The sequence below is a fragment of the Phalaenopsis equestris genome, unplaced genomic scaffold (assembly GCF_001263595.1).
Source record: "Phalaenopsis equestris unplaced genomic scaffold, ASM126359v1 Scaffold000485, whole genome shotgun sequence".
Classification (NCBI taxonomy): domain Eukaryota; kingdom Viridiplantae; phylum Streptophyta; class Magnoliopsida; order Asparagales; family Orchidaceae; genus Phalaenopsis; species Phalaenopsis equestris.
Genome location: NW_018164926.1, coordinates 56,975 through 69,366, shown reverse-complemented (window position 1 = coordinate 69,366; position 12,392 = coordinate 56,975). Strand labels below are relative to the sequence as shown.

At 34.9% G+C, this 12,392-nt stretch overlaps 1 protein-coding gene across 1 annotated transcript; it reads right to left on the bottom strand.

Annotated features, from left to right (window-relative positions):
• Window positions 1-8,819: 8,819 nt before the first annotated feature.
• On the bottom strand, window positions 8,820-9,717 carry LOC110028037. The gene has a single exon (XM_020729735.1). It carries the CDS (start codon window positions 9,603-9,605, stop codon window positions 9,018-9,020), a length of 588 nt encoding a protein of 195 aa, XP_020585394.1. The 5' UTR covers window positions 9,606-9,717; the 3' UTR covers window positions 8,820-9,017.
• Between the last annotated feature and the right edge of the window lie 2,675 nt (window positions 9,718-12,392).

Genomic DNA, 12,392 nt, shown 5'->3' with positions numbered 1-12,392 from the left:
GTTTTGGACAGCTTATAAGAGCGGGCGGCGTTTTCAAAACGCCGACGTACCATTTGGTTCGCGTGTTTCGCCAGCTTATCTGAAACTGCGTTTGGGTTTTTACACTAAACGCAGACCGTGGGTCGACTTTCAGGATAAGCAGCTTATCCTGAAACGCACAAGTTGCCCTAAACGGACCCTAAAATAGAGGCCTCTCAATGCTGCTGATTAAACAAGCTGACAGAAAAAACATTATTTGACCTACATTTCGAGACTAAATAGCCTGAACCAAACCATGATGCAATTAAGAAAAATACACCCAATCAAATGCTGAAATTATAAACTACTCCATGAAATTATCCTAAACATAAGCTAACTCCTTAAATACCATATATGTCCAAAAATTAGAAATGAAAAAAAAAAAAGTTAAATAAAGCCACCACAGGCACAATGCCAACCAAAAGGAAGATTTAACTCAAAACTCACACTTACACAAATAATTGAAATTAATAGGGGCATTAATCAAACCTATTGTTTGAAAAAATAAAGAGTGAAGCGAGGCAACACTCTTGAAAAGTAAGTAATCACAAATCAAATAGTACAAACCTCACCTTATTGTATAAATGACAAGTAATGTGTGCACTAAAAGTTCATGTAATATCATCAAAATTTCATGATCACATTTGCTTTGCTTTAAACCCATACAATCATTCAAAGGAAATAAGTTTAGTTATAGGAGAGAATGGAGCTAATGCACGAACTAAAATTTGCCTCATTTGGCTAAATCAGGCAAGATGCAATGTGGAAACTGAGTAAACACGGGTTGAGTCAAGTAAAGACGCATGAAATTGGCTCAGAGAAACACACGACAAGCCTATGCCCTAGAGGTCCAACATAGATACAACAAGATCAATCATTACCCGAAGAACAAACTCGCCAATTGGCTCAATGGAAACTCTCGACTCAAATCCAACTAAAAAGGCTAAGCTCGTACGGGAAGAAATCAATCTTCCCCGTTCATCTTATCTTCAAAGCAAAGTAGAACGAGACAAAATTTATACTCCTACAAGAATGAATCTTTCTCCAGTTGAAATTTAGGGCTCGTATAAAACTAAGCATGCTCTTCATAGATTCAAATCTACACCAATGGATCCATCATTAAGGTTCAAACAACCAACATCAATCATTTTTTGTACCGATGGATGTTAGAGTGGCCTAAAACAATTTGGAGCTTTCAAGTTTCCATGAAGAAAAAATGACTCCAAACACTGATCAAGTTCATGAGCAAGGATTTATTCAATTTGATTCACAATGCAATCATTTGTTTGTTTGATATAGAGAAAAAAACAGATGAGACCTGTTTTTTTAAAATTACCTTCAGACCAGCTCCAAATTTCCCACTAATACGACTTGAGAATGGCTCAGTTATGATAATAAAACTAAAAACATGTAGAATAATCAGGAATGAATCGAAAAAAAATAATTTTTTTAGGGGTATCTACACACATGCCACACAATTCTTATGTTTTTACATATCTGAAACCTAAAATCTAATATTTGCATCCATACCACCCAAATCTTTAACATCACATAAAAAATATAAACCATCGCTATATTTTTAAAAGTGAAATAAATCTTTTCATGCATATGCTTATGACGCCAAGGTCTTAACAAAATGTAAATATCAAACTTTGGGTGTTATATGTGTAAAAAAAAATGGCTGTTATGTATGTAAATTTCCCTTTTATTTATAGTTCTGATTGAATAACATCATCAAATAATTCCAGAGTTCCAACAAATCAAGGAATTGAATTTGTAAGAATGGTGCGTAACAATCTAATAGGCATGAACAAAACTCTCTATAATTACTACCTGCCAGATTAACTTGAACAATTTCAAAACTCTCTCCACAATACCACACAATCCTTATGTACTTAGAAATCAAACAGCAAAACTTTCATATTTGTATGCATAACACTCAAATCTTTAATCTCACATCCAGCCCACTTTTACTAAACTTCTTAGAAGTAAAACACACCTTTTCATGCATAAATTTACGACACCAAAGTTTTATAAATGCAGATATCAAACATTAGGTATTAGATATGTAAACATAGGAATTGTGCGGTATGTAGTAAATTTCCCTTTGTTTTAACATGTCAATAATGATATCAGAAAAGATATACTATCTTATCACTCTTTAACAAAATAATTCAATTTGAATTTCAAGTGAAAGAGGATCATAAAATAAACGAGACCACCTTCCTCATCACATCACTCATTTCTCATTTCTCATTTCTAAAGACAACATAAATATGAGATATTAATCAAAATAATGTCAACAGCAGTAATGATTTCTAAAAGCTTTCAGGCTGCGTAAACAGTCTACTAACATGCCAAAAAAGAAGATTCAAGATTTACTCACATGCGATTCAATTCTTATGTATTTACAAAACTAACGCCTAAACATCAATTTATATATATATATATATATATATCACGTTACATATGCATGAAAAGATGTATTTTACTATTTAAAAGTTAAAATAGTGGTATTTTTATGTCAAATAATAGATTTGGGTGATACAAATGTAAAAAAACAAAGTTTGGGTGCTAGATATGCAAATACATGGGAATTGGGTGGTATGTATGTAAATGCCCCAAAGAAAATTGAAAGTTTATGAAAATCACATTCATTGCTACAAGCCATCATAAAGAGTACTTGTTGCAATATAAATTAAGATTACTTGCAAAAATCAAAACATTACATTAAGCCTAATACAAATCAAACTTTAAATTACAATCACGTGACTACTAACCCGCCTAACTTGTTACAATTCTCTACCAACACTACAAGGCTCTTATTGCCCTAATTATAGACTGCAAGGGAGAAATAAGCATACAAAATCACTAGAGAGGAAAAACATTATTAGACTTCTCCCAATTGGCCTAATTAAAGTTCCTCCATTCATTCTTGGTTAGTGTGAAGTAGCGCGAGCTTTATTTCATGCAGTATTTTTCCACAACTTAAGATCATACCATAAGATTATATATCAAGCAATATTATCGATGTAACTTTGGCTTCCATTGTACAAGCTCAAATCGACCAAATCTATTTTATATATGTTATTTTAAATGGCTAAGATTCCCACAATTTTTCTGACACAATCAATTCTATATCAATTCTATATAGTTTTACAATACATACATCTTTAAAATATCAATTTGTAGAGTTTGGTTGTAGTGATCTCTTTGTTTATCCATCACTTAAATTCATACAAATTAACTAACCTAAATACAATTTTATAATTTCTACTTTTAAATCATCATGATTTTCTATTATAACAAAGTACACCCAAATTACTTTTGCACATTGACCATCCAGCCTCAACTCTACTTATATTCTCACTTCTATTCCATTCTTTTAAATAATAGAGTCATAATACTAAAGCCAATCATACACTAGCAATGTTTCAAGTGCCATAAGTATCCCAAAATTTTAATATAATTGACTAATGATGACAAATTTCACATCAAATAAAATAATTTCAATTAATCTTTATTCTACTAATTCTATATGCCTTATCTTCTACCTTTTACTCCATCATTATAAATCTTTAATAGCTTTAGAATAATCCTCAACTATAAAAATTATATCACTTACAAATAATATTCAAAAAGATACCCATCTTGAAGATCTTCTGTAAGTATCTTCATTACCAGTAAAAAAAAAAGAATTAAATCATTTCTTGATGATCGAAAACACTTTAGTTACATCAACACTAATTTTATACTAGCGCTAATATTCTATTCATGTTACTACTCTGAACAAGAAAAATTCGATGGCTTGTAAATTCTATTTAATAATTGCTGATGATGGTAATTTCCATCTTCCATTAATTACTTGTTTTTTACTTACTAGCATGTTATCATTTGCTCAAAATACACATGATCAAAATCTGCCATTTATCATATCATCTGCCTTGGCCATTTCTTCAATAACCGAATTCTGTTCAAGTTTTCTCATTAATTGCATCAGCATAAAACTAACTGAAAGGTGAATCTTCCAGCATAAAATAAATTTCATCTCTTATACTAGAAAGATTTTCCTTACCTTATACTTTTTCATTGTCTTTACATAAATTTGTTTTCCTTTAATTATCATAATAATAAATATCACTTTTATTCGCAAGGATTGGTACAATTTGTCTCTTAGCCATTAAAAAACTTCATAAAAATACTTGGTAGCCAACCAAAAATCTGCAAATCCAAACAGTTATGCATCTTGTTCAAATCCAGTTCAATCTCACCTTATGGGATGAACCTACAATATACTTCATAGTTCAATTCATTTAGTTCTTTCAAAAAAAAAAATCTAAATTTTTTATTTAATGATTACTCATAATAGTAATTTGCATTCCCTTAATATGTTACCTTTTGCCTAAAAGACCATCATATTTACTCAAAATACACTTAAATTAATAAAAATCTTATAAATATGTTATGATCTACCCTGGCCAATTTATAATTATTTGATATCTAACCTACTAGACTTGGTCATCAAAACATGTAATTTAGCTTTGTTTACTATTCTCTTCACAAAACTTCTACAGCTTTCTCATAAGTACTTTTTTTTTTCCAATAATGATTACTATTTGCTACTTTTAAAAGCATATACTTTCTTAAATAAAGTTGTACTTTCTTAAGTACAGCCTGTTTGTTATTTTTCAAAAGGCATACATAATAACAATTCTTAATGCAAATAATAATTTTATCTCAAATCAAATTTGGTTCAATTTAAAAATTCTAATTTATCTCTACCAACAACCTATAGTGAATGATTAACATTTCATCTTTTATGCTTCATAGACTAATCCTATCACATTATATCAATAACTTCCCTCTACAATCATAAGATATATCCATCGCTACTCCTGCTGGGATAAAAGAACAACCTTTCTTATGAAATCATGCAAACATAAAGAAAAACTAACCCACTAAGGTGAGAGAACAAGTGCTAAATCACAATAGCACTATATGTAACTGGGACTCAAGGCATTGAGATAAGTTAATAGAAAGAAATATAGATGTATGGAACCGATAACACTAGTCAACATTCCCAAATAATGGAGGCTTAGACTAACAGACATGTAAGACACAATAAACACCTATAGTTTCTGATAAAGTGGATAATTATTTGAAAAATTTACAAGCACACCACTCAATTCCTATGTATTTACATGTCTAACATCTAAACTTCAATCTTTACAGATATGTGCCCCATTACTCGTACATGAAAATGTCTATTTCACCTTTTAAAAGTTAAAATAGTGATATTCTTGATAGGATATGAAAAATTTGGGTGCTATAAAATATAAAAAGTAAAGTTTGCATGTTAGATATGTAAATACATAGGAATTGGGTGGTATGTATTTGAATGCTCCTAATTTTTTTCTGCGAGCGGTATGAGGTTGCTTTTCTTCTTTCTTCTTTAATTTCACTAGGTAATGGTAAAGAATCAGAACACTGCAGAAGATGGAGAGTTGGTGGAAGAACAAGTGGGTAAGAAAGCAATTGAAGTTTTAAAAAAATGATTAAAAAAAAAGGTTTAGCTACAAAATCGACAAAGAAAAAAAATAAATTACAGTAGAAAGCTACTGAATCAGTCTGTCAGCCATAACTGCGTGAGCACACAACCCCTGTCCAGCTTCAGATGTATAAAAAGGTTATCAAAAACAAGATGTTAATAGCTTGATTCTCTGCCTCCTCTTGGAAAAGATGGTCATAAGCTAATCTTGATACCCATGTTTGTTGTAGCTTTCTAGTCTATATTTATTCAATTACTTTCACTTCAGCATTAATTGGACATGCGGTGGCTATTTAGTGATGATATTCTAACAATAATAACTTGATTCTACAAATGAATTTTTTACTATTTCAATAATAGAGCTGTAAAAATTTTACAATAGTCAAGTGTAGCTCTATTTGAACAAGGATTGAATTGAGCTAGAAAATATCTAAGCCAGGTTTTGTGAGAGAACAAATGAATATCTTTAAACTGATCTTGAATCATAACAAATCTTGTTGAGAATAAATAATCCAAAAGCTTAATGAAGATGCTAATAGATGAACATAAAGTATAAGTTTCAATTGGGGTGTCAAATTGGGTTTTTGGGTCAGGTTTGGATCTGACCCGGAACTACTTGACCTGAACCCGACCCAAATATTAAATGGTTCAAAAAGTTCAACCCAAAATGATCCTCTTTTAGGGCACCAACTGAAACCCTACTTGTATAACTTGTTTAATAATAGCTTTTTGCGTCAAAATCTGGCCAATTCTGAGTCAATCTTGGATCAAATGCAGTTTGGAGGGTCGATTTTGAGTCAATTTAAGGTTGTCATGTTAGTTTAGGGTCTGTGGTCAACCCAAACCGGCAAAAAAATAAAAAAAGGGTTAAGGTTTTAATCCGAACCCGACCCAAAAATTATTTGGGTTCACCCTAACCCGGCTTTTTTGAGTCATGTTTGGGTCAAGTTAGCGTGTCAGTCAATTTTTGACCCCCCTAAGTTTCAATTTGAATTGAAATCAGATAGCATGCATTTGATGCAAAACTAAAAGTTTGTAGTATGATACCAAATTTCTTCATACTTCAAACATAAATTTACAATGAATAGACTAATGAGATTAAATAGCTTTCAAGTCCCACGTTATATAATATATTAAAAAGAACATTTTTTTCTGAATAGAATGCTAGAATACTTTTAATTCAAAATCATAATTCACTTCATTTTTGTGAAACAATTATACAAGAATACTTCAGAAAGGCATGATATATACTAAAAATGTCAAAAGTGCTACTTCCAAGTGCTAATGATTTTTGAAACATGAACGTCAAACTTGACTTAATTTCCATTGGTCCAACAACAACAACAACAAGCCTTTATCCCACCAAATAGGGTCAGCTAAATGAATCATTTCTCTCCACTGTGTCTCATTGAGTGTCATATTTTCATTTAATTCTAATAAATTAAGATTATTTTTTATACAATATGACCAGATCAACAAATGGTCGGCATTTAATGTGACCAAACCATCTAAGTCGACTCTCTTTAATCTTGTCTGCCACTGCAGCTAAAGTAACCCTTCCACTGATATATTCGTTTCGTGATTTGTGTCTAAGTGTAAAGCCACTCATCCACCGAAGCATTCACATTTGAGCAACACTTAACTTAATTTTATGCTTCTCTTTTATAGGCCAACATTATGAGCCATAAAACATCGTAGGTCTCACCACAATCTCATAAAATTTTCCTTTGTCTAAGTGGTACTTTTCTGTGACATAAAAGCTTGATGCATTCCTCCACTTCAACCAACCATCTTGAATTCTACTAATAACATCCTCATCTATATCACGGTTACTTTGAACAATGGACCCGAGATATCTAAAACGTTCACTCCTTTTAATGATTTGATCAATCATTGTTACAACTTTGTCATGAGATCTACTACCACTAAAATTACATTCCATGTATTCAATGTCCATTGGTCCTAATTAAATAAATTTTGAACAAGTCAACACTATGGACAATTTATTCTTAGCTATACATAAGAATGGCTATTCAGTTTGAGACTTGAAGAGTAGGGACAATCGAGTCAGATTATTTATATTCTATGTTACTAAAATTGCCTGATGTTTATGGCCTGAAAATATAGATATAATGGGAAAAAAATATGTTCATCCTATATAAGTACAAGCCTTATATATTAAAGACTATATTTTCTACTCAAAATTGCATGCACCTCTTGCAAGCCAGTGGTTGAAAGGAAAATGAAAATTCAAAACATAATCAGACTTATTATGTTTATCTCTAAGTCTAAGCTGCTGCAAAGGCGTGAACACAAGTTTCAGATTATTCAGTCTTTGCTGAGCAAAACAGCATATTTTACATTCATAAAGAAATCAAGGAATGGAAAATTAGCACCTTAAGTTGCACAAATGCCACCTAGAATCCAAAGCCAATCAAAAAAGTCAAAGGTGAACCCCATATATAATTATTCAAAGATTTACATACAGATTTACATGCATACCACTCAACTCCTGTGTAAATGTAAATGCCCCATAATTATTTTATCAAATGAAGCACAATAGAAGTTACCAAATAAGGTTAGCAACTCAGAAAAATGCTCCACTTAACTTATCACGTAATTTACGAGAATGAACAATATCTAGGCCTTCTCCTATGAATAAGAGAGTAATGGGGAGAAAACCTTACATTAGGCACCTTTTTGCACCCACCTATGGGAGTCTAACTATATGTGTAGTGTTTTATCACAAATGAGATCTGATAGGATATTGAGAATATGAGATAATTAGTTTTATACTTAGGTTAATAAATATAATTACTTAGTTAGAAATCAGTGTTGGTGAATCAATAGTTAGTGTATTCTATAAATATTCTCCAGTTGAGAGATTGAAGGAATAGAAAAAAATGTGGTAAGCTTTTCACCTACTTTGTGTTTTCTTCTTCTTCTTCTCTCTCTCTCTCTCAACCCTATTTTCTGTAATTACCGATATCCTCAATTTGTCATTTATCATTCTCAAATCTAAGTTTACCTTCTCTATTCCTCTCCCACAAACTTTTCAAATTGTAGGCATCCTTGAATTGCCGATTATCAAGATCCAAGAAATTGGTTCGAATCAGTATCCATCCTATCATTTCTACATAAGTTCAATTGGGAAATCCTCCATGACTCATCCACTTCAGATTCCCACCAGCATAATCAAGCAAGTCACATGGCAGATTGCAATTTAAGAAGATATTAACAAAGAAAACAATAATTAATCCACAGAAAGTTAAGTAAGATGCATTGATGGCCATATCAGGCATACAATTCGCATCAATTCATGTCAAACACCCCACAATAGGGCAACAGTGTAAAACAATAGCAGAAAGATAACATATGCGTCCGTGAAAACTTACGTATTAAGAGTATGATATAAAAGTATTATCATCCCAAAGCCTTATTAACGAAAACCCTAATGTCCCTCGTACCCTTCTTTCGCCGGCACCGACTCCGCGATCTTAATATACCCCATCTTCTTAGGAGATTCATCCTCCTCATCTTCCTCGCCATCGCCATAGCTGCAGATGTCGTAGTGATTAGCGAAGAGAGACCACGCTAGGTACATGATCGCGCCGGTGAGAGCACCGCATCCTACGCCAAAGAGGAGCCCGGCAACGACGACGAGGATATCCTTGGCCCTCTCCTGGAGTGAGCTCATGCCGAAGGAGGCCTCCGCCTGGACCACCTCCGCTGGGCGGCGCGGGCGATCGACGATCATCGGGCGGAGGGTGCTTGAAGGTAGCGCAAAGGCGCTTGAAGAGGTGATAGGGCGCAGAGGACGGAAAATACGATAAACGGCAAAGTATCCGCCGGAGGACGGAGAGGAAGAGGGGTTGCGATGGTCGGGGATCTGTGGAAGATCGAACGATTCGGAGGAGGTGAAGGTGTAGGAGATGAAGAGGGTCTTACATGGATGGAAGTGCACGCCGGGGCGTGCGGCGGCGCCGGCGGCTAGAAGCAGTACGGCGAAGACGGCGACGAGGAGCGATGGGTAAGCCATGTGCGCGACGGAGAAGGAAGATGGACCGAGTGTTGGGTTGGTTGTGCGGGTGTTCTCATGCGTTCCACAACTTATGGTTTAATTGAACGGAGACTCCAAAGTCATGAAATGCCGTGCAGCAGAGTAGTACTATGATTAAATTTGAATATTATAATGGTTCTTTTATTAAATGTAAAATAAATATGATATTTTATTTTATTTTTATTTAATTTAAATTTGATTGAAAATAACGTATTTACTTTGATTGATTGTATATTTACTTGATTAAAGAATTATGCGTGGGACATCGGTTGTGGGCGGCATTTTGCTACGGTGGCAAGCGGCGGACAGTGGCGGGCGACGACATATTACGATCGGGTGGCAACGGATGGAAGATTGATTGAAGGAAGATTGATTGAAGGAAGATTGCATAACAATTAATTTTTATGTATTTACATATTGCTTGTGCATAAAGTATTGTATTTCACATTTTAGAAGTTAAATTGATTATATTCGTGAAAAATTCGAATTATATGAGTGTTAAAATTGAAGTATATGTTTTATATGTGAATACTATGATCTATTTCCTCTGTCTTATGATTTTCAGGAGAATTGGCAAGGGTTGCTTGCTATCTATTTGAACTTTGTCTATTTTTATTGCATATAAGATATGTGCTAGACAAGCTATGTATTTATATAGCTATTTATACGGAGTCAACTAATGAATTTTTCTTATAATTACACTATGTTTTTTTACCAAAATTTTGCCTCTTTAAAATTTATTTAGAATACCCAAAAGAATATTATTATTTTTTGATTTCTAGTTTGTCCTTTGTGAATCACGATCTCAGATTTAGAACCGAGTGAATGAGAGAAGGAATGAAAAGTAGAATAAGTCTGAGATCTTTGTAGGGAGAACCGAGAGAGAGTTTCATTTATTCGTATTTTTATGTCATACTTATAGAGACATCTTTTGTATAATTACATAAAGAAGAGAGTGGCTATAAAAACAGTTCTTAATGTTATTAAGGTTTTAATTGATTGTATAGATTTTATGTCATATTTGTATTTCAATTTGAATTTGAAAGTTGGCGGTAATTGGTTGGTCGACTGGCTTCAAGTCGACCGATTGAGGCGACCGACTGAGTGGCATCGTTGCTCTATGGAGTACGTATTGGTCGGTTGAGGTGTTCAGTCGTATGACGGTTTTGCTGTGTCTTTTGGCACGATCAACCAGAGTGATCGGTTGTGTGGTAGTCGTTCGATCCTGACGGGGGGTTGGTCAGTCGAATGTCATTGGCCGGTTTTTATAGTGAGTCGTGGTTCATTTTTCATTCGGCTCGAGTCTAACATGGCTGGTGCCTCACCTACATGGTTAGTTCATCGTCTCGGTCGGATCTCCCAATCTTGCAAGGTCTTAAGCAAATCTTGTCGCAGCCCACATTGGGTATCTGACGAGAATCGGTGCAAAGATGATTCACGCTTCGCTTTCGATGGATCTTGTCCCTACCAAGTGGGGAACCATCTCTAGAGCTTGAACTTATCCTAGGTGTGGAGACGCAACTTCATGCTCGGCCTTGGATAGCCAGTTGATTGCTTACCTCGAAAGGAGGTCCTTTCATTTTGGTCATTCATTTTCTTTGAGATTCATGCTGATATTTTTGGTATATATATATATTAGTTCTCCGAGTTTTCCTACTTCTTGATATTGAAAACTACAATTAGGACAAGAAAAATTATTAAACAATTGTTAGCAATAAATTTGTGAATTGACTAAACACATGACTTCCCTTAGGATTATGTGTCATGTGTGCTCTATAAATAGATATGATTTGTGTCTTGTATCATTTGTCGTTGATTTCTCTTTTCACAACTTAGGTGCATTATGGCTGACAAATCAAATCGGATCGTTGTGAATTCCTAAGAGGTCGGCGCAGGCAATGTTTCAAATTCCCTCTTCTGTAAAGACGAAGAAGGTGGCAATAAAGAAAAACAGGCATAACCCGAATTTGACCTCGACTCATCTAACGATGTGAAAGGTCAGTCGTTGAAGAGGTCTCACCGAGGAGCCTCAGAGTATGGTTTGGGTGTGCGTCTTGAGGGCGAACAGACCCTTCCAACCGAGGCAAGCGGTAAGGAGCTGGGGGGAGTGGTTGTCAGGACCCTCCCACGGTCACTGCCGCAGAAAGTGGGGGTGTCTCGGTACTGGAGGGAGAGGAGGTCTTTAAGACTGTCTCCTCCATTGAGAGATTTATGGATGAATTGGTCGGGTCTAAAGAACACCAGGATGATGGGTTGTCAAAGAATGTTGCGGAGTTTGCCCCTACCGCGATGGTCGTTATGCTGGTTGAAGATGTGGGGCTCCTGTCGTTGTCGGTCCCGATAATTATCAGTCGTCGGACCAAACGCCCAAGATAGATCTCAAGCAGGGGGGTCGGGGCGAGCGCAATCCCTGGATATCATAGAGCAGTGGGCAGGCGATATTGGACCGCTAGCGAGGCCGAACGACTCCTTTGAGAGACTCATTGTGGTTCAGCTGCTGATCCTAGGCATTAGTTGGATGCTCGCCTAGATGTTGAAGTAGTAATTCTGCGGACGGAGCTCGTTGCTCTTCAAGGCTCGCTAAACAAGGTGTTGTGTGAGCTGGAGGCACTCTGTGAGATGTCTGATCTGGAAAAGTTCAAACAAAAAGCTATCGGATGGATCAAATTAGGTTAGGTGGAGAGATGGTTCTCCAAAAGTTGAGGGGGCTTGTCCTCTTCGAGATCTTGGAAAACCCCTTTATAAAGCACTTTGTTTGAGGCATGT